This window comes from Adiantum capillus-veneris, chromosome 13, assembly GCF_014529385.1.
Source record: "Adiantum capillus-veneris isolate H3 chromosome 13, ASM1452938v2, whole genome shotgun sequence".
Classification (NCBI taxonomy): domain Eukaryota; kingdom Viridiplantae; phylum Streptophyta; class Polypodiopsida; order Polypodiales; family Pteridaceae; genus Adiantum; species Adiantum capillus-veneris.
Window position 1 is genome coordinate 98,291,380 of NC_140943.1, and position 23,654 is coordinate 98,315,033.

Genomic DNA, 23,654 nt, shown 5'->3' on the forward strand with positions numbered 1-23,654 from the left:
ACAGCCATGGCGGTGTGCTCCGGCAATTCCGTCGCAGCAAGTCGCATTCTACATCTGAGGCAATGATGACGACTGAAACCCCTGAGGAGGATACTGTTGTTGATTGTAGTACTGAACTGGAGTCTGTAAGTAAAGTCCCATAAATTGTTGAGAAGGACCCGTTGCTGCATTGTGCACTGGTGTACCTGCTCCAGTTCACCCATACCCCATACCCATCATCGTAGGCTGGGTTGCCCTATTTTCATGTAAGAGCAGTTCTCTAAATCCTTGTACTTGATTTTGAAGGTCACTAATCACTTGAGACTTTAACTTCAAGGCATGTTGGAGTGCGAAAACAGTAGCATCCCTATCGGCGATGGCGCTCTCAGCAACTCGCAAAGATCCCTCCATAGCTACGTAAGTAGTTGCGTGACGCTGGTGTGTAGCTGCTAAGCGCTCTACTCCAACCTCAATGGTGGCAATGGCTTGCCTGGACTCCTGCAATATATCCTCAGATAGCCGAAAAAGTGATGTAGAGTCCGACACTGTAGAAGGTCCTGTAACAGTGTCAGGGTGAAGAGAGCTGGCAAGTGGTACAGCTGCTGGCACTGGGGTGGCAAGTGGCACTGCTCGTGATGGTGGACTGGGAGCATGCCTCTCTGTTGGAGTAGAGATGGTGGGAGTGGTTGCAGCAAGACTAGGCATAGGAAAAGAAGCAACTTCCATTGGGACTTGGTAGCTAGTCACTGTGGTAGGAGTAAAAATAGTAGAAGTAGAGAGAGGAACACGCACTGTAGAAGCCACATCTGCAGCGCCTGAACTTACCATCAAGCCAGTAGCGGAAGTATGCGAGGAACGTCGAACAAATTGCTTCACTTGAAGCTGCTGGCTTTCCGAAACTGACAGTGATATTAAAGATTCTACTGTGTCCGTCACTACCTTCGCCCTCTTTTTCTTTGGCTTCCTAGGGAGATCCATTGTTTGTTCAATATGCCTTAGAGCTTTTACGCCGCATATCCGCATCCACATCCATAGGACTAACAGGTATGTTAATGACCCAGGCCAACATGGGAGCTGCAAAGCATTGAAAGCTAGATTGCACAGATTGCACCTAAGCTCTGAGTCTTTTTGCCCGCGACTGTAAAGAGGTAAATAGAATTTGATGAAAGCCACATGGGATAGTGTGGATGAGGCAGTATAGGCCTTCGCAGTGCGAGACTATAGTAGGCACGTCACATCTACCCTTGCTTACTTCATCAGCTGTGACCAAAAAGTAGTACTTGAAAATGGCCGAGAGGTTTTTATTTCTTGCATAGTCAGGATGACTAGTATTCAGTAGCTCTTTGCATGCCTCCATGATCGCATCTTTTGAAAGTTGTGAAAAGGTTCTCGTAGCGGGTTTTACTGCAGGAAAGGTTGTCATCCCCAAAGCGTGACCAATGCGTGTAGCAGTCACTGAGTGCCCTCTTACTTTGGGAAAAAACTTGAGAACCTCATGTACCATATCCATGGGAATATCAGAAGGCAGATCGGCCTCTGCTAATGCTGAATGACAGACCTAGCATATGTAGCTGCTCTTTTGATAAAACTTCTCGAAGAGAAGGATGAGGCTGTTGCAGATGGAAGTTCAAAGTGAATTTGATTTGAGTTTTTGAAGAAGGAGGCCGAGAAATTTGATGGCTCAGCACCTGTGTGATTGCCTTTTTCTTTTTCTTTTTCCCATCATCATCCTGTTCATCATCTTCCTGTTGGCTAGAAGACTCTGAGTTTGAGTCAGAGGTAGAGCCGGAGTCCGCAGCTCTGTAACTCTCATCACTGTGATCAGTGGTAGATAGATCAGTGAAGCCATGGCTAGAAGTGTCTGTATCTTATTCTTCTGTAGAACTTCGAGGTGTCTCAGTAGTTTTCTGTCGAGACAAAGCTTTCTTCTGAGCCCTCTTGCTTGTACCAGCCATCTTGAATTCTGTTTTCTTTGCTTTTCTTTTTGTACTGAATTAAGTCTGATTGACTGACTGAAGAGACGAAAATCTGCCGAAAAGACTGAGATGAAAAGCGTTGAATAGAATAACCTGTAGTTGAAGTCCTCTCGATAGACTGAGGGAGGGGCGACCTGTAGTTGAATAGAGGCGATAAACTGAGGGAGGGGTGAAGGGGGTTTAGTTAGGGTCGGGGCGATAGAAGGGAGGGATGAAGGAAGGTAGGGGCGAGGGTTATTAGAGAGGGGCTGAGAGTTAAAAATTGGGAAGGGTTAGGGGGAAATAGTTGAGTAGGGGCGAGGGGGAATAATTGGTAGGGGAGAGGGTGGGTGTTGAGGGGCGATGGCGAGGTGGTTAGGGCGAGGGGGTAATGTTGGGGTGGGTAGGGGCGAGGGCAAGAGAGGGGGTAGGTAGGGGCGAGAGCAAGAGAGGGGTAGGTAGGGGCGAGGGGGAGTAGGGGTAGGGTGGGTAGGGGCGAGTAGGGGGTGGGTAGCGGCGAGAGTGTGCGAGGGGGTGGGTAGGGGCAAGGGCGAGAGAGGGGTGGGTAGGGACGAGGGGGAGTAGGGGTAGGGGCGAGGGGGTGTGAGGGGAGGGTAGGGGCGAGGGGGAAGTGTGTAGGGGCGAGAGGGAAGCGCTTAGGGCGAGGGCAAGGGAGGGGTTGGTTAGGGCGAGGGGTAATTTAAAGGATAGGGGCAAGGGGGTTTAGGGTAGGGGCGAGGGGGGTTATTTTAGGGGGTAGGGGCGAGGAGTTGTCTAGAGGGTAGGGGCAGGGGTGTGTGGTGAGGGGCGAGGGGGAGTTGGTTAGGGTAGGGGCGAGGGAGGTAGAGGGTAGGGCGAGTGGGTGTGGTGAGGGGCGAGGGGAGTTGGTTAGGGTAGGGTCAAGGGAAAGTTGGTTAGGGTAGGGGCGAGAGGGAAAGCCAGTAGAAAGCAGTTCTGCAGTAATCTAATGCTTAGGCCCATCAGCAGAAAGCATTCGGAATATCATACCGAGCTCCCACTCCACTTAGTAGGCAGAAGCAAAAAGCAATATAAGAAAGCAGAAAGCAGCAACAACAAAAAGAAGCTTTCTATGCAAGCAGAAATTGTTGAAGTTGTGATTAGGTAGGCAGCAGGCACTGGCGTGGTGGAATATTTAGGCTATCAGTTGCAGCAGAAGCTTCAGGTTCCGTTCTCCAGAGATGCCTTGTGGTACAATGGCAGTACCAACATGTTAGGTGCAACGGAATGATTGTTTGCGCTTTGCTCGAGATGAGTGCTCCGAACTGTGCTCAAGGTTCCTTTTGTTCTTATGAAAGGGAGAGCCTTCCGTTCTTAATGGGAAGTGCTATGTCAAAAACAAAGGGAATGGACCGAAGGCCCCACTCTCGTCGGCGAGAGTGGTCTACTTATTAATTGCACAAAGTGGTACAATGACGATGCAATGGACTGACGCAACTTGGGACTATGCCAATGACGACGACGGTGATGACGACGATGACTTTAGGGCTGAAATCTGTGGTCTTCTATCTGCTGAATTTTGGGGCTGTTTCGGTGGCTGAAAATGACTGTTTTGGCTGCGCTTTCGAGGTCTGAATTTAGGGATCCTTTGCAACCAATTAGGGCTGAATCTGTTGTCATGTCTAATGCTGAAAACACTGCTGCATCTGCTTCAAATCAGGCTGAATATGAAAACACTGGCAGCATAGGGTAGCAGTAGCAAAAACGCTAGGCCAATCTGATACTGCTGGTAGCGTTTGTGAAAAACGCTGGTGGTTCTGGGTCTGCTGGCGATCAAGGGATGGCTGAAAACGCTAGGGCTGTGGGGGTGCCGATGGTATGCAAAAACACCAGGGCTAGGTGTTCGTGGAGAACAAAACGCTAGCCTGAATGTGGCGATGCTGAGGGTACTGCGGGGTTCCTACTGAGAAGGTGCCTATTGAGCATGTGCTCCTGCTACCTCTTCTGCCATTTAGTGCTAACTTGGGTTTGCTTATATATTTTCTTAGCAAAATTGCCCTACCTACTTTTGTTGGAAAGTCACTTACAAATAATAAGTGAAAAATGTCAAAAATAGGAAAAATAGGCTAAATGCACTGAAAAATTTCCCTAACTGATTCTAATGGATTCTGATGGGAATACTGATGATCATGCTGTGTGCAACCAGAGGATATGAATCTATACTAAGTGACTGGGCATACACAGTCTACGAATAGACTCACAAAAAAGTGCCAGATCACTTCTAATCTAGACTAACTTGACTGATTGAACCCTGTTATGCTGTAGCTTGTCCACGGACACATAGGGTTGGATGTGTCACGTGACATCCCCTCCTTTTCAAAGTGAGGTACTGGTACCGAACTGTATGGCGTCGAGGGAGATCGCCAATAGCATTCGGAATCCTGGAAGGGACTCTTCGCCGGCCCACTCTGATGTGTGGGTCGTGCGGTACTTGAACTTCATAAAGGTCCGCAACGCTTGCTTCTTTGGGTCGCACCGAAAGCGACAGTCTTCTGTGGCTCTTTCAATGCTTCAACTTCGTCGAGAGTCATGCTTCTTTCTTCTTCAAGAATCTCCATGGCTGAAAATTCCTGAAACCATTTCCAACACAAAACCATGAACATACCTATTCCATGTAAAGTGAATGGAAAAAATCTCGTCTTTCTCAAAGACTGTGCATGTAATGTAGATGAACGAATAGACGGAATGACAATCCGTTCATCAAATACATACAAACAATGAGATCGAATCTTTTCTGTTTGATCGAAATCAATCAACTATGGCAAATCACAATGTAAATGCCCATGCTTGGTGCTCATACTTTTATGTGCTCTTCCTACAAATATGTCATGCCAAGGAAGAGACATGGAATGTGACTTTCTTACATACATACTTTTCAGCTTTTCATGAATAATCCGCATACATTCGTGCTCATTCATGAGAGAAACGTGCTCAACATACAATATGTCATGCCTAGGAAAAGGGATCACATAACGATGCTGACTAAAATAGAGGAAACGATCACGAATGAAACACTCGAACAATGCGTGCGTATCAATCACGCGAACACATAATACTTCCTGTAAGGGTTCTTTGGACCTAGGCTCGAGAGCAAGGATCGGTTCTTCGTGACTGATCGAATCTACAACGAGGTTAGCTTCGCTAGAAAAAGCATCCACTAACACATCATCCTTGTGAACAATCACATCATCTTCATGCAAATCATCATGCTTGTGAGAAATCACATCTTGATCATGCAAATCATCATCCTTATCTTTGTCATCCAAACCATCATGTAAATCATTATCATTCAAATCATCATCATGCTTCACACAATCATGCAAATCCTGTGTATCATGCGTTGGAGAAGAAGAGACTGAGAGAGTCTCCTTTTCCCGAATCTCTTGCTTCGGTGCCTGCACTTGAGAAAAAAGTCGCAAGAACTCTTCTCTCCTTGCTTTGATCTCGCGACCAAATTTTGCTTGTCTTGCTTTGTTCTCTGCTTGTCTTTCTGCGTCGTCTTCTACGTGTCTGCGATCCATTTCTGCTTTTCTTTTTGCGTGTCTACGTTCCATTTCTGCTTTTCTTTCTTTGCATTCACGATCAAATTTGGCTTGTCGTTCTTTGGCTTCCAAGCGTGCTTGCTCGCTCTCACGCGCTATGGATTCCATTCTTTCTTGGTATGTGCGCTCTATGGCTGCTATTCTTGCGGCATTTCTTGCTTCGCGTTGTAAATTATGTTCCATAAACAACAGCTCCAACTCCTCCATTGGAGTTAGTGCAATCGGTGTGGTAGATGGGGAAGGGTGAGGGTTGGAAAACCTCCTGGTGGGGAAAGTTCTTCAAGAGAAGTATCCATTCCGCTTCGAGTGATGACCATTCTGAAGTCGTGGGTTCTTGTGGTCTGGGGTTCTTAAGTTCACGAGGAACTTGGGTTCTTGGGTTCTTGGTTCTTGAGGGTCTTGAGGTTCTTGAGGTTTTCATGCTCATCACCTCCAAGCGAAGTATCCATTCCGCTTCGAGTGATGACCATTCTGAAGTCATGGGTTCTTGTGGTCTGGGGTTCTAAAGTTCACGAGGAACTTGGGTTCTTGGATTCTTGGTTCTTGAGGGTCTTGAGGTTTTCTTTCGCTTGCAAACCGTGTTTGAGAAGGATCTTCTCTTCACCCGAGTTCTACTCCTTTCTGTGGGTGCACCTCTTGGCGGCCTTGCGCTCACACCAAGGTTGCTTTTTCCAACCTCACATTGATTGGCCAGCCGCTCAATGCACGGTCCGCTCTCAATGAGTGAAAAGAGACACAAGGGGAGGCTGGACAAGCCCTTCTTTCTTGGGATTCCTGTCACTCTTCAACAAAACACAATTAGGAATCGACACGCCCAAGCGAACTTGGGTTCGTGCGACCTCAACAGGCAAAAAAAATTCTTGTGGTTCTTTCCTTGAGTGATACAGAACATTGCCAAAGCTCTGATACCAATGTTAGGTGCAGCGGAATGATTGTTTGCGCTTTGCTCAAGATGAGTGCTCCGATTTGTGCTCAAGGTTCCTTTTGTTCTTATGGAAGGAAGAGCCTTCCGTTCTTAATGGGAAGTGCTATGATCACAAACAAAGTGAATGGACACTGTGTGTGCAAGTGTATGATACTGAGAGATAGAGAGAGAAGAGAGATACGACACCAGAGACGTTGTAAAACCCGCCCCACTCTCGTCGGCGAGAGTGGTCTACTTATTAATTGCACAAAGTGGTACAATGACGATGCAATGGACTGACGCAACTTGGGACTATGCCAATGACGACGACGGTGATGACGACGACGACTTTAGGGCTGAAATCTGTGGTCTTCTATCTGCTGAATTTTGGGGCTGTTTCGGTGGCTGAAAATGACTGTTTTGGCTGCGTTTTTGAGGGTTGAATTTAGGGATCCTCTACAACCAACTAGGGCTGAATCTGTTGTCGTGTCTAATGCTGAAAACGCTGCTGCATCTTCTTCAAATCAGGCTGAATATGAAAACGCTGACAGCATAGGGTAGCAGTAGCAAAAATGCTAGGCCAATTTGGTACTGCTGGTAGCGTTTGTGAAAAACGCTAGTAGTTCTGGGTCTGCTGGCGATCAAGGGATGGCTGAAAACGCCAAGGCTGTGGGGGTGCTGATGGTATGCAAAAAAGCCAGGGCTAGGTGTTGGTGGAGAACAAAACGCTAGGCTGAATGTGGCGATGCTGAGGGTACTACGGGGTTCCTGCTGAGAAGGTGCTTGTTGAGCATGTGCTCCTGCTGCCTCTTCTGCCATTTACTGCTTACTTGGATTTGCTTATATATTTTCTTAGCAAAATTTCCCTACCTACTTTTGTTGGAAAGTCACTTAGAAATAATAAGTGAAAAATGTCAAAAATAGGGAAAATAGGCTAAATGCACTATAAAATTCCCCTGACTGAATCTGATGGATTTTGAAGGGAATACTGATGATCATGCTGTGTGCAACCAGAGGATATGCATCTACACTAAGTGACTGGGCATGCACGGTCTACGAATAGACTCACAAAAGTTCCAGATCACTGCTAAATCTAGACTGACTGAACCCTTGTCGTGCTGTAGCTTGTCCACGGACAGATAGGGTTGGATGTGTCACGTGACACAGCAATTCGGAGTCGAAGGTAGAGAGAGAGAGAGAGAGAGAGAGAGAGAGAGAGAGAGAGAGAGAGAGAGAGAGAGAGAGAGAGAGAGAGAGAGAGAGAGAGAGAGAAAATGAAATGAAATGAAATGAAATGTTATATTAACGTCTTCAAAAGGCCAAAATGACCTATGAGACCAATCAGTTACAAAATAGTGAATCTAATACCATGTCTGGGTACAAAAGAACTAGAAAAGAACTAGAAGTGGAACAAAATACTACTACTACTACTACAATCTAAAACTACGTGGATGTAGCAGCTGATACAATAGGTACCCGGTAAACTGGATGTAACAGTGTGTGAAACAAAGATGGAAGAAATGGTGAGGATCCATCCTCATCTGCACTTTGGATGTCGAGAGAGTATGGCTCGAATCTTCTGTTGTAGTCTCCGTCGATGCTGTGTAGCTCCTCTCCTCAGTCGCGGTCGTCTGTATCTCTGTAGCTCCAATGCTCGGTCGATGAGAGTGCCAGTAGTGGTCGAATGAGTGTGGGACGAGCTCTGCAGTGGTGGCTGCTCCTCTGGCTGTCCCATATCTAGTAAAAAGAAACCTGTAATGTGTCTCTGGGACTGCCTCTCTCTAGCTCTCCCCAGTAAAGTGTCTCTATACCTGTGTAACTCAAGTAGATATAGTCCAAGACATCTCTGATCCTTATAACTCATGACCCTAGATAGAGGACCAAAACCCTCTCTGAATAAGCAGTGGAAACGCCCCCGTATCTCATAGAACACTGTGCAATGACATATGTAGTGCAACTCTGTCTCTGGCTCTCTCTGGCATAATCGGCATATCCTGTTGTCTGCTGGTATCCCTCTGAATCTACCAGTCTCAATCTCGAGCTGATGTGAGGATGTGCGTATCTGACCAATGGCACAACGCAAACCATGAGACATATGTGTGTCCATGTAGCTGGGTCGAATCACAAACCCATCTCCTGTGAGGTGGAGAAGATGCTCTCTATAGAAAGCCATCTTCGTGCTCAACTCCTGAGGCGGCTCTATCCATGTCCTCCTGGTGTCGAGCTGGGTCAGGTCCTGACGAATGAGTCTAGTGATCTCCACCCGTGTAAGAGACAGCGAGGGTGCCTGAAGAGAATACTGGAAAGGGGGCAACCTGTCCATGGTGAAGCCATGCGTCTGAAACCATGAAGTCATCTGTGCATACCAGCATGAAGTGTCCCCCTGTAGAGCTAACTGTCTGGAAGACTCAAGGGCCAGTCTAGCATATCTGTCTCTAGTAGTATCCCATAGGCTGTGCACAAAGGACACTGATCTGGTAAGCGCCTCAATCTCCATGGGGGGGGCAGCTAGCTCTGCTCGAATGATCGCGTGAGGTACGGAGGCCTTGGCTCTAATCAATCGGGAGATCATAGATACCAAGGGCCTCTCCATACGTCTCCAACCATCCTGGCCTACAGAAGGTCCCCATACCTGTACCCCATACATCATAGCTGAGAGAGAGAGAGAGAGAGAGAGAGAGAGAGAGAGAGAGAGAGAGAGAGAGAGAGAGAGAGAGAGAGAGAGAGAGAGAGAGAGAGAGAGAGAGATGCTGAAGAATTAATGGCCGATCAGGACTTCCACACTGATAGAGACATAGTGTACAGAGAGGGAGTGGAAACATAGAGGAAGGATATTACGGAGCAGGAGCTTTGTTTTGGAACTGTGGTTGTGTGAGAAGCGACATTGGTGTGTGTGAGACATTAGTGTGTGTGAGCACGTGTGAGAGAGATACGGGACAGACAGAGAGAGATGTAACAGAGTAGTTCTAGGAACAATACCAAGAAAAATCCATATTCTAGAGTTGTACCTCGGACATTTTGAAGAAATTTACAAGGACAGAGAGAGAGGCAGTAGAGAGAGAGTTGTAAGCTGTAAGGACTAGAAATAGAGATACCCAGGAATACAAATAGACACAGAGACAGAAACAGGAGGAAGATGATTATCCAATCTATTAGTGAATTCAAATAATTAAAAAGAAAAAGCTGGATTGTAGCTAGAATCCAACCCGAATTATATCAATGAGATGAAATGAGATCAGAATAAATTTGATGCATGCAGTAAAACAAGGAGAATTTTAAAGATAACACGGATTACAACTGAGATGAGAACTTGACAAAAGGTAAATCTGAGAGGAGGGAAAATGGAAAGCCAGAGAGAGCCGAGGACTGAGGACGGAACACTCATAAGGTTGTAGGTGGGAGTTATAACATAACCAGATTCTAAAGAGTCAAGGCAAGTGAGTGATAGCACTTTATTCTTGATCCATTTACCAGTGGCAAAGGAACGCTTGTCAGAGTGACTAACTGGACAGCCCCCTGTTGCAAAATCTTTTGTACCATGAATGGCCCTTGCCAGGCTGGGACCAGCGTCTTAGCTTTCTTCGGATACTTCGCTTGATAGAGTAGCAGCAGGGAACCCTGCGTTATTTTCGGCTTTTGAAGATGGCGATCATGCCACACTTTACGGCGAAGTTGCTCGGCTTGGGGAGCATGTGAAGCTAACCTCCTGCTTTCTTCTAACATTGAGAGACGAGAGAGGTTTGTTGAAGCAATCCCCGCTGTGACACGAACACTTCCCACTCTTGCTGAACCTGAGTTGAACTCATATGGTGCAATTGCTTCTAGACCGAAAGCTAGCTGGAATAGGGTGTAGTTAGTGGTTGCCTTGAAGGAGGTGCGATAAGCCCAAACTGTGCAGAGGATAGCCTGAGCCCAAGATGTTGCATGCATGTGACAAGCTTTCTTGAGAAGCCCGATTAGCACTTTGTTAGTGCTCTCAGCCTGCCCATTTGCTCTAGGATAGTAAGAGTAAGACTTGCGATGAAAAATCTTGTAATTCGTGAGGAGTGTGGAGATTAGGTTGTTGACAAAATGACTACCTCGATCACTGGTGACTTCTAGAGGGTACCCAAACCTGTGATGATAGCCTGTGTGGCCTACAAAGCTCTGAACACCTTTCGGGTGGATGGGAGGTGGTAACTTCAAGATTGCCACGATCTTCTTTGGATCAGGTGCTAAACCTTTGGCAAACACCACATGGCCTAGAAGTGTGCCCTCAGTGACCAAAAAGTGACATTTGTTAGGATTGAGTTTTAGCTGTGCCTCTCTGCACCTGAGGAAGACAGCAGAGAGCTGAGCGAGGTGCTCCTCTAGATTTTCCATTGGGGTTGAACATTGGGCACCTGAGAAGGTCAAAAAATCATCCATGAAGATGCGAAGATGATCCGTAATAAGTAAAGGACAGAATATAAGATATATTGCTCGATTGAAGGAAGGTGGAGCGTTTTTCAACCCAAACGGTATCCTAGTGTAAATAAAAATACCTAGGGAGTCACAAAGGCCATTTTAAGCTGATCACCTGGATGGATGCCCAACTGATTGTATCCACTGAACCCATCCATGAAACTGTACGATACATGTCGTGCTACATCTTCAAGCACACGCTCAATGAAAGGGGTGGGGAAACCATCTGGGACAGTTACCTTGTTCAGAGCGCGGTAATCTACGCACACACGGATTTTATTGGACTGCTTCTTGGACGCTATCACCATGGGTGATAACCACTCAGAGTGCTCCACAAGTATAATGATCCCTGCCTCTTGCATTTTTTCGAGCTCTGACTTGACAGTCTTTGCATACTTTGGGTTGAGCTTGTAAGCTCGGCCTCTGACAGGCTTAGCCCCTTCAACTAGAGGGATAGTGTGGAGACCCAATTCTGGTGGGATCCCTTCCAAATCCTTGTAGGACCAAGCAAAAACATCCTTAAAAGAGTGTGTAAAAGAAACTACCTGATAAAGTAATACGGAATGCTCCCATAACCAAGCTGCTAAGAGGACGTGATGAGGGTTGTCAGGGTCGCCCAAGTTGATTTTTTTGACCGGGTGAGGAGGTGTAACTGTGGAGGGTACTTCAGAAGTTGAGAAGTGAGTTGCCTCTTGGAGCTTCGAGACATCATGTGCTGGTGTTTGATCGATTAGAAACTCCGCACTCTTCTTGTAACCATAGGGTAAATCTTCAGACACAGACATAACATAACCAATCAGCAAAGGAAATCCTCCCTCCACCTGAGGAAGACTGACCACCACAAAATCCAAGCTAAATGTGAAGTCTTGTACCATCAGAGGCACCTTCTCTACTATACCCACAGGGTAGACTGTCCTCTGGTCTGCCAATGTAACAGTGAATGGAGCAAGGCGGGTAGGCTGCAGACCTAACTCCAACATAGTAAATTATGGCATCAGATTGATCCCAAATCCACCATCCACTATGACGCCTGAGAATTGATGCCCAAGAATAGACACAGTTAGACGAGGACTTTTGTAGTCAATGAGGGGAGTGAGGGGAGCAACTGGATATGAAATCATGTAGGACTCCAAGGGCTGCAAAGGTAGGTGCCCACCACTAGGTCTTCCACCAGGGTACAGAGACTAGATCATGGAAAGGGTGTCACTTCTAAAATTTGCATCAAATTGAAGCATGTCGTACAGTGACACTTGCTGAAAGGTGTTTTTCAAGATAGACTCTGGTGTAGGCTTCACTTCTGTGATTAGATCTTGCTCTAGTATCTTAAGCTTTTGCAAGTCCTCTACTGCTTCCATGAAAGCACCATCAATATCTGATAGAAGAGAGGTAGGTTGGCTCTTGACACTACCTGTTGGTTTGTCAGCTACGAAGGGAGTTTGACTCATTTGTGTGACAGGAGATAGAAAAATTTGACCGCCAGGGAGGCTGAGGCCAAGAGCAGCTCTCCCTGCACACCAGCCGGCTCTTCCACTTGCTTCAACCCATCTCGAGAGGCAATTACAAGAGTGGAAGGCGGGGCCTGTGGAATGGTGCTTTCTGTGATGAGGTTAAGCTTTGGGAATGTAAACTCCTGCTGGTTCTGGTTTGTGCTTGCAGATGTGGATGCTCGTTGTTTTGGGCAGTCTTTACTATAGTGATCCTTAGCTTGAGGACAATGTAGGCAAGGAGAGGACCCTTCTGGCAACGAAAATTTGCTCTGATAATGTCCATACTCCCCGCACCTGTAGCACAAAATTGGCCTATTGGAGGGGCGAGGTGGTCTCTGCCCTTGCTGCATGGGACCGGAATGCTGACGTGTAGAAGCTTTGGGAAACTGAAGGAGTACTAGCATGATGAAAGCTAGGGGATGCAAAGTTGTTGTGCATACCTTGCTGCATAGGAGGTGTTGTCAGTAGAGGTGGAAACGGGTTTTGATGGCCATAGGGTGAGACCATGTTGGATGCAGGTGCTAACCCTTGTTGGAGAGAAGGACCTAGACTTTGTTGTATTTGCCGCAATCCCTTGATATAGTAGCAATCCTTGTCTTCGTGTCCAGATTTTTCGGAGAAGTGGCAATAAGCCCGAAGGGGACAGTCCTGTGGAGGATGTCTTGGAGATCGACAAGAGTTGCACCATACCATAGCTTTAGTCTCCTGCTGAGACCGAAGCTCTTCTAGCTCTGTCTTGATTTGATCCAAAGCCTCAAGATGTGGTGGTTTCCCTTGTCTAAGAGAGATTGATTTCTCTTCTTGGAGAGCGCGTTGTAGTTTTAGGGCTTCAAGTTCTTTGCGCAAAGAAGTCAATGGATCAACATGACTTTTCGAAAACACAAAGGGAGTCTCTATGTGAGGGGGGTTGGTGAACAGCTTCCTAGCCCCCTCTATCCTAGTAATAGCTGCGATGAACTCCTCCAGAGTGGCGTCGGGTCGGAGACTCTCTCGGAGTTTTTGCTGAGAAGTTTTGGGAAGCACCTTCTCTACCCACTTCTTAACCATAAATTCACTGGGTTGCTGGGAAAGCTTGGCAACCAGAGACTTGGTTTTTGTCAAAGTTCTGCAAAAGTCTCCTCTGGCTGGAGCACCATGTTGGCCAACTAATCCAAAACCTTCTCCTGATAGACACCTGGCCTGGATGCTGCACAGAACTGTTGTCTTAAGGCTGCCCAAGTTGCAAATGGTTCTCTGCAAATTGGCTGTACCATTTGTCTGCTAAACCATCCAAGGTAGATGGAAAGAGTACCAAATAAGCATCCTCTCTATTAAGACCACGACCCGTATAGAGAGATAGAAACCTCCTTGCATGGTCGTCAGCATCTTCTGAAGAGAGTCCTTCGAAGGTGGGGAACTTGATGTTCACCTTGGCCAAAACACTTGCCAAAGCCTCCATGGCCCCTTGCTCAGGAGACCGTTGCTCAATAGCCTGTTGTAGCAGAATAGGAGAGAGCTTTACTGGAGAGGGTGATCTGGAAGATGTGGAACCGGATGGAGGAATGGGCGATGTGGTATGTGGAGGTATGGGTTATGAGGTGGATGGACTTCTACTAGGTACCAAGGGTCGTCTTCTGTTGTAGTACTACAGAGGACTGGGTAGTGCGCTTTGACGCTCGACTGACCGCCTTGTATATGTCATGCAACGACCACCAATCCAACCAAGCTTTGGGCAAGAAAACCTTGAACTGGTTGAAGACTGGTCTAGACTACTAGACCAGGCAAGTGACTAGACCCGGACTATAGACCCGGACTAGACCAAGGACGAGGAGGACTAGACCAAAGTCGAGGAGGACTACACCAAGGACGAGGGCTGGTTGGCGAGGGCTGGTTGGACCAGGGCGAGAGATGACTAGGGCAAGAGAGGACGAGACCGGTTGGACCAGGGCGAGAGGAGAACACTGCAAGGCAAGGTAGGCGAAGCTAGATAGACCTAACTAGCTTCAAGATTTGTACCTCACAGAGAGTGAGATTTCAGTTGAGGTCCCACCGTAATCGCCAAAATGAGAGCACGATTTCAGTTGAGGTCCCACCGTAATCGCCAAAATGAGAGCACCTGTAATGCAGATAGTGTGTCGTGCTCTCTACAGTGGGTGCTCCTCAGTGCAATGTGCATGACAATCTCACTCAAAACAGACTGAAAACAAGAAACAATAGACAACAACTGAGCTCACAGAGACACAACAGCGATAGTTGACCACAACAAATGACTCGACTATCTCAAACAACTGATACAGACTCTGGCATGGCAGCACACTCAGCTCCAGCCCAGGACTCTCAGGTACAATGGGGTGTCAAGGCTCAGATGTGCAAGGATGGTGAAGAGCTGTGTGTTTATACTCACTCTAGACGACTAGGTAAAGATAATCATGACCAAACCGCTACTACTCATATATGCAACCATAAAGAGCCACCAACGGCTCATAAATGGCAGCATCTAAGTCTATCTCCACTGAGTGGTGGTGGTGACCTGGCCACGATGTCCACTAGACCACCGTATCCCTGCCACGTGTCATTGCCCAGCGAGTCCGCCCAGTGTGAACCAACCATCCAATGTGAACCGATCAACCAAAGACCAACTATAAAGTCCAAAATGTACTAACTGTCCTGTGAAAGTGACACTGTAGCCTGCTACACCCCAAAAGCATGCTCCCAAAAGAATTTGATAGCTCCAATGTCCAACTTTCTTGTGTAGAAGAATTGGCACTGTGGCAAAGTAGAAGCTCTACTGAAGAGAATCTTCAGATATTGTAATCAATATTTGGTGTGCCTTTTCACAATTTGGATATGTTGTGGAAGAATTAAGTTCAGAACAGGTCTGAGTTGGAAGTTTTGAGCAAAAAAAGCTTTTCATCCGTAGTTGCCTAACCTTCATCGCCCCTCATCCAGCTCTTGCCTCTCACTCTCTCGTCCTCTTGCCCTTAGGCTCTCGCCCCTCGCCACACTATCCAGCCATTCATCCTTCGCCTCTCTCTGTCGCCCATGGCTACTCGTCATTCACCTTCACCCATTGCTCGCCTTTCACCTTTCGCGCATCACTGCCTCGCCCTCGCCCCTCGCCATCAAGCCCATTGCTGCAATAGACTTTCGCCCTTTGCCATTCAGCACATGCATTTAATACTTCTCATTGGCCCCGACCACAGGACATTTTTCCAACAATTTAAATTATCAGGCGTGAGGCCCAGCGGTTTAATTTATCAAGCGTACAACCTGTGAGACTTTTTAAAACAAGGTGAGGAGGCACAAAGGCCTACTAAGTTAAAGGGAGATGGGAAAGAGTAAGTTTAATTACATGCCTACAATCACATGGAATTTTGTTGTCCTTTAATATGAAATTGTATTATCTATCATACATATTTAATCACAAATGGTTATATATATTACGAAGGGCCCCACTTAAATAATGTGGAAGATGCATTACACGTCAACATTTTGAAACAGAATAATATGAGAAGGAAGTAAAATAAAAACAACAAAATTAAAAATTAAAACAAAAAAATATTTTAGTGTTTTCTTCATAAAGAAAGATAAATTTAATAAACATAGAAAATAATAAAACTAGTGAAATGATCTTTATAAAGTTTCTAAATGAAAGATCCCTTTATCAATACCTCACATCGGGAATTAAACTCTTATGAATACACTTTTTAATTGAAAAAGGTGAATGCAACTTTGGACATAGTATTTAAAAGACCATCATTTCTTTCTATTCACAAGACTGTTAAGTTACCTAGGGACACTCGTCAAGCAATGAAAATTGAATGACTTTCACCCATAGTGCACTAAGGCCTTTAGCAGGCCAAAAACGAAGGAAGCCAAAATACCCACACTGCGTAGCTACTAAACGGCTTCCCCTATCTACGCAACCATTTAGCAGGACAACACTATCCCTGCACACAGCCTGACTCACAGCATCCTTGGTCTGTGGCAGTCTCTAGCATCAAGCGGACGCAGAGGCACTGAGAGAAACAAGAGGATCTTGCAGCGCAGGCAAAGTATCTGAAGGCCGCAAAATTTGGAGCTAATAATTGGGGATTGTGCAGATGTATCTGAATGTGCTTAAAACTAAACATTCTATTTCGCCCTCCGTCAGTTTGCCGAGTGAATTCGTTACCTACGGCAGTTTTAACTTTTCCCTAAGAGTCAGTATTTTGCTGTACCACTAGTTCGCTATACTACCACTCTCCAGGACGGTGAGTGGTCTTGTGGCGGGCAATCTGTAGCAAGACTACAGTGTCACCCACTAGACTAGACAAGCAATTACAATTGGTAATGGGTGGACTCTCGCCTAGAATGACACGTGGCAAGAGTGGTGGTCTAGATGACACTGTGGCCAGTCCATCTCCGCCACAGTTTGGAGATAGGTGCCGCTGGATTGTCTGGGATATTTGAGTTATCTGTTGGCTGCCCTTTATGGTTGTACATATGCTCAGTTTGTTTTAGTCATTGTATGTTTTTAGACATCCTATGAGTCTGAAATTTGGAGTCCACGCATATTACACTGAGGCGCACCCACAGTAGAGAGCATGACACACTTTCCCTGCTACAATACTACATAAACACAGACAGTGGCAACGAAACAAGCCCTTAAGAAATCCCCAAAACAGTTAATGAGAGCAATAGAGATGGACATGGATGAACCTTAGTACTCAATTTATATACTATAGTGAAGCGTTGGCAGCATACCAGTGACTCTGACACAAAGGAGCATCAATAATTTTTGTAGACAGAGTAGATATGCTGAATGGTGCGGTGATGATATCCTTACTAATGGAAGGAAGCTGAATAGATACACAGCAAGCTCGGATGCCGCTGGAAAGGAAAGTAAGAGTGGGACTAACACTCAACTGTCACTCCCAAAAGTGTATTGTCCTCTGGTCCAATTGAGTTCAACAAATAGAACAGCTCTCCAAGCCAAACCATCCAAAGGATCGGCCTCCCAAATCCATCGGACTGAAGTAGTTACGTCAGCAGTAACCAATGTAGACACTGTAGCCAGCTACAAGTTTCGCACCTCTAATCAACTCACCATCCAGAGGCAAGAGACTACTAGAATGAGCTGAAACTGAAATTGAACTAGTAGAGTATGTTCAAGTGAAAAGCTGGAAGACCAGGCCTTTAGCACTAGTTCATAGTCTTGAGCTAGGTGTGTTGCCAGCCTCTCACTCTTGTAGCTGAAATTGAATACTGAGGTTCAGCTATTTTGAGTCTCTGCTTTTTTTGTGTATTAATTATGGCTAATTCTAGTCTTGTTGTTCCATTACCATTGTCTGTGCTGTATTACATGTGGTCATTGTTTTCTTTCAGTGAGGCTTCTTGCATGTGCATAGAGAACCCATAAAGGTTCCACAAAGCATGCCAAATTTGTGGTGCTGTGCCGACTAGACTCACTAGACTGGTGTGGACAGATGTGATATGGTTGATGATATGCTATACATACCCCGAATCATGGAAGCTGAATACATATATAGTGTGTCAGAATGCCACTGCAGCAAACAAGTGAGTGTGCGCTTACGGTGGAAGATTTTTTTCATCATTTAGTTAGTTCTTGGTAAACCTATTTTACTCTTCCACCTTTTTTACACTCCAAATTTGGACTTGTAGCACAAGATCTGGAGGAAGTCAGGTGCTTTAAGTAAAAGCTACTAATAGAAATCTCATATTTCACAAGAGGTATTTGTACATTGTTAGTCATAATGCCTTCGATAAAATCTAGAAATAGAAGTCAATAAGTAGAAGGAGATAGGGTTCTGAGAACTCGAGTACTTTCTCATACATCAACCACCATCCTACAAAACAAGTCCATGAAAACTGTTTCCACGATGTCATGGATTGTAACGAAACAAGCGAATGGACATGAATATCCACGACCATTATCAGCCTCAAGTATCTAGTAACATCACTACCCGCCCCTTAAATAAACTTGACTGCACAATCCCACTTGCTAAGATTTTTCAACACACTTATGCTAAAGCTTTGATTTTGCAGAAGATCGATTTTCGTGATTTAGAACATTATTACATAGCCTTTCTAAGTGAGGAAGTACACAATCTGACGAATTCTAACCTGAAGGATACCATGTTTTGAATGTTTGGAGCGGACGGCATTTCCATAAAGAGCGAGCTTGCAAAAAATGTCAAACGACGTCTTCCTTCGGAATTTGTGGGAATGTCAACAGCAGACTCTTCTGGAAGCATCAGAAGTCGCAATCTCTTGATCTGAAAGGAAACAAACTTCTCTTGTACTGATTGGACTCAAACGATGGAGGCTCATCATTGGAGATGGGTGTCAGACTCTTGATTCATTCTAAGTCTTTATGTTGTAGAATCTCATTTACTCTATTTTCTCTTTTGGAATAAGAAATTGCACTTTTGTCTTGTGTCTGTGTTGTTGTGACAATGTGGAGGAATCGAGTCTTTGCACTATAACATGTCATTGATGTGGATGACTATACAGTTGTTTCTTCGCAAAAGGATATATGAATTTCATTTTAAGTAAGCTTCTCTGATTAATTTTTTCTTTCCACATTTTTCCTCAATATTTTTGTTGCACACTACCTTACAATCCAGGAATATCTGAATGCTAGTTGAAAAGTACCTGTTTCACCAGTTTTGTAGATGCCTGAGGAGCATAATAAAGTGCTATTGAGTCAAAAAGCTCCCTATGCATTCCATGTGAACTGAAAGGGATTCTTGAGGAACAATCCATGCATTTATCCAAAAGCTCTATACCATGTTCACAATAACTGAAATCATATAAAACCAAGATTTTTGAATTGGACTTCGCAGAAGTTAGAAAAAAGAGTATATATGTATCAACTTTTCATTATATAATTCGCTGTAGTGCAAAAAATCGGAGAGGAGGAGAATATTTACGAGACATCTCTGCAGGAAGGAAATGGGAGGTAAATTTCACTGAGGCGGTGCATACACCCTTGGGGGACGCCTATTGGCTACTCCTCATCTCTCCGAAGGTCAGGTGTGCACACAACATTACAACCCCACAACCCCCCCCCCCCCCCCCCCCCCCCAAAAAAAAAAAAAAAGAAAAAAAAAAAAGAAAAAGAAAACGTGCCAATATGGATGCTTCATATATCTGGCCAAATTCTTTTGTATGTATTAATCTTCTGTTTGAAGATTAATGCATACGTCACATACCACATGCCCCAACCAAGAATACTGGGAAATTGTATAGATTAAAGTTCTAGCCCCCATCCAAATGGGTAGCGGAATATAATCATCATCTTGTAATCAACAAGACCCACCTTGTCTATAAAGCATAATTTCTGCGGTATCAGCCTAGTATAAGAGATGCATGCTTATTCCTGGACACTGGTGAAGGCTAACTCAAGGTTATATCCAGCTACTATCTAGACCATCCTATAGAATTTTCTTGGAAGAAAGAAATTTACAAATTTTCATAGTGTTTTTCCTATCTCAAAGATCACGGTTAGTACAAAGAGTTCCAATACATACGCTAATGAACATACGATGCTACCACACTCTGCAGAAAGTTGAATAATTAGTACTACAAAACTCAAAATAAACTGGATTGAAAAAGATGCTGAAAATTTATGCCCTTGGTATTGCATAACCTTGCCAACCAAGCTCCTTGATCCTCTTCGGGATCTACATTGATGAAATTTTAGATTACATACTGCAAGCTGGCGGTGAAGGTGTAGACCTTGGAGGTGCCTCAGTACATATGATGCTTTACACTGATGATATTGTTTTGATCTCTGAGTCACAACAGGGCTTACAATGACATCTCGAGGCTCTTGATGACTTTTGTACACAGAGAGAGCTGACAATGAACTTTGGAAAAACCAAGGTCATGATCTTTCATACTTCTAGGGCAACCAAGAGTGCGGCAGTCTTTATAGCTGCAGGTGGACACGTAGAAATGGTGGAGTCTTATGCATACTTGGGAGTCAACTTTACCAGCGCACCTGGGCACTGCACCGTCGCAAAGGCAGCTACGAACAGACTCATCATAGGATATGTGGCTCTGGCTATGCTAGAGAGATGTCATCAGGCACACTTTCAGGAGCCCCATACCAAGGGGTGGTTCTGCGATATTTCGGTCATTCCAGTTCTAATGTATGCTGCAACAGTATGAGCCCTTGGACTATCAGCTACCTCATAGATAAATAGACCACATATACGTACAATATCACGCTTGTTCTGAAGCAATCCCTCAGTACCACACAACATTAGAGAAAATCTAAATACTCCACCTATGCTAGTCGATAATATTTTCTAAACAGATTACCTCATTCACTGGATGAAAGAGATGCCATCAAATAGACTCACATGCAGAGCTTTCAAGGCCTCCAAACATATTTCAAAGTCAGGCAAGCAGGAGTCTTGGTACTTGCAAGCATAGTTTTTTCAAATGTCAAACATACTGCATACGCATACAGGTAAGAAAGTATGAAAAAAGTATGATTCAGCCCCGTAGAAAATACTATACGTTGGATTTCATACGCTGTAAAGAAAATAGGGGAAAATATGACAACATATATGAATTTCCATTATCTTCAAACATAAGACTTCTGAACATAAAGAGAATACACATTAGAAGCTAGAAGTTACAACTAAAAGGCTAGAGCACATGCGCACATTCCAAAATTGCCAAAAATTTGGACGTCACAATTTTTTTAGCCTGAAGTATGAAACCCAATCATACTCCCACGTTTGTAGAAGTATGATTGGACAATCATACGCCTATGCAAAAGACTATGCTCGCAGGTAAAAGAGAGTGGGTTGGAGCACATAATCACCCTTCCACTATGAATCGGATTCGCCCTTTATGCAGTGAGAAGAGCAAAGTACTTGGATAGGATCTATGAGAGCTCTACATCATATAGACATGGATCGCACCTAGACAACCTCTTCCCCCAACGACACTGTATTACAGTGAGCACTTCATGACCATGCGAGACAAGGGGGCTCATCTAGAGACCACACTACATGGACACAGACGTGCCACATAGCTCGTGAATGGCGATTTGTCAGCTCAGGGTATCGTCACACTGGCTAGAGATAGAGAAAGGAAAAGCATTATCGAACTCAAAGAGTCATCCTTTGAGAGAGTGCGCTTCTTGGCGCATGGGCTACCTATTTCTATCACAAGAACCATTGTTTCTTTTCTAATAAGGTGTTTGGCTGGTAAACTTTATAATACAGGCTGGATAAGTTCACAATCTTGTCTTTACTATATTGAATACCTTGCAGATCTCTTTATGTCAATGGTGTAGATCTCAAGCATGTCTTGCATGAGTCTCGAAACTTCATATAATTTGCCATGATCATAGTTTTCCTGACATGGAACAAAGCAGAACATCAGTTGCTAACTCAATGAGACACCCTAGAAATTGTCAGAACAATACAAGAACGCCATATAGACTTACCAGAAAATCTAAAAGCTTGATAAATTTAAAGTAAAGAAATGGCACGGCATTGAGCTTCAAAAGCTTCAACAGCCTTTTCTCCACAATGTGCTGATCTAACTCTCTTTTCAACTCCACCATTATTCTGTAAAACAGGGAACTTAAATTTTTTTTGTAACATGTGTGGCAACATCAACTGCAAGAAAAGCTCGATCAAATTCATGAAAAGTGAAAAATACCTTCTTTCCTGTTCACCAATCACAATGGAATGACATATGAAAAAGAACGTCCTATAGAATTCGTCAATGCCATCAATCATATATTCTTCAGCGTTAAGTACTTTCACAAGATCATCATTGGTCCAAACATCCGTAACTCGCTTTACTATGTTTATTGCTTTGGGTACCTGTGATTCCATGATGGTCTCTTCTTAAAATTTGCCAAAGAGCAAGGGTATTCTGAAAATTTCAACAATTTAGAAGCCAAACAGTATCCCCATTCAAGGATAGATAGACAACCTTGTGGCTGCTATACATCCCCCAACCCTGGCCCTGAACACATTCCTTGCTAGGTTCTCCCCATCCCCTGCCTGTCTTGCTTTAGGCATGCTCCTAGCTGCAGCCCCCACCTGCTTCCTTGGCATGGAGATCTCATTGGTACCTTTATTGAGGACTGTGTGTCCCTTGCCAAGGAGGAGGCTGGGATGCGACAGTGCATGGACCCCCCAAACACCACCCCAACGAACCTCTGCCCGCCCCCTTCCCCGAGCATTCTAGGGCAATCCTCAGGGTCCTCTTGATACAGATTTTGATCTCCCCCTCTCAATTGTGCCTATAGGACTCTGAGTTTTTATGTTGGCTATAAGGGAGAGCACTTCAATTATGCTTCCATGCGACATCATGATAAGACAAATGTTGATACTGAAGCAACTTGTTTTCGGGTCCATGCGCTTCTCCTGCCTGCAAAGGGAGACAAGGCCTTAGACTGGATGGTGTCGATCAACAGGAGTGAACCGAGCCGGTCGTGGATTGCATACGATGCAAGCCTTGAAGTTTACATCAGTGAGAGTGACTTGGTCTGACACACTTGCTAAAGAACTTGTGGCCCTTAGAGAGGTTTTGCTGTTATTAGCTGGCGCATGCTTGCAGGCATTGCTATAGGCATGGCACGTTTCTTTGAAACGTAGGCTCTTGTTAGGCAGGAGACCTTTCTATTGGATATTCAACGCCTTTCTATAAGGGAGAGCACTTCAATTATGCTTGCATGCGACATCATGATAAGACAAATGTTGATACTGAAGCAACTTGTTTTCGGGTCCATGCGCTTCTCCTGCCCGCGAAGGGAGACAAGGCCTTAGACTGGGTGGTGTCGATAAACAGGAGTGAACCGAGCCGGTCGTGGATTGCATACGATGCAAGCCTTGGAGTTTACATCAGTGAGAGTGACTTGGTCTGACACACTTGCTAAAGAACTTGTGGCCCTTAGAGAGGTTTTGCTGTTATTAGCTGGCGCATGCTTGCATGCATTGCTATAGGAATGGCACGTTTCTTTGAAACGTAGGCTCTTATTAGGCAAGAGACCTTTCTATTGGATATTCAACGCCTTGTAGTCGCTCAGAGACAGACAAATTACTCACCCTCCAAGCTGCTTTCAAAGATGGCTACTTGATGAAGAAAACGATATTGTGTGTCACAGCCTTTGAGAGAAAAGGTCTTGACAGAGTGCCACTGTCCACCGTTTACCTGTCACCACTGCATCGATACCACCTTGAAGGGAGTAGAGCATTATTTGTTTTGGTCGAGACTCAAGAAGGATGTGGACGACTTTCTTCGCAGTTGTTTAGTATGCCAAAAGATCAAGTTTGATAGGCATAAGGCACAAGGATTACTACAACCT

The 23,654-nt window shown here is 45.0% G+C and overlaps 1 protein-coding gene across 2 annotated transcripts in view; it reads right to left on the minus strand.

Moving 5' to 3' along the window:
- Window positions 1-23,654, minus strand: part of LOC147444499 (callose synthase 3-like) — a 283,316-nt gene that overhangs the window by 121,967 nt on the left and 137,695 nt on the right. For both annotated transcript variants that reach the window (XM_086527094.1, XM_086527095.1), the window contains 5 exons: window positions 21,998-22,164; window positions 21,780-21,903; window positions 21,597-21,688; window positions 18,965-19,112; window positions 18,434-18,585 (listed from right to left, as the gene is read on the minus strand). In XM_086527094.1, coding sequence (XP_086383220.1) covers window positions 18,434-18,585; window positions 18,965-19,112; window positions 21,597-21,688; window positions 21,780-21,903; window positions 21,998-22,164 — 683 coding nt within the window. The remainder of the gene's footprint in view (window positions 1-18,433; window positions 18,586-18,964; window positions 19,113-21,596; window positions 21,689-21,779; window positions 21,904-21,997; window positions 22,165-23,654) is intronic.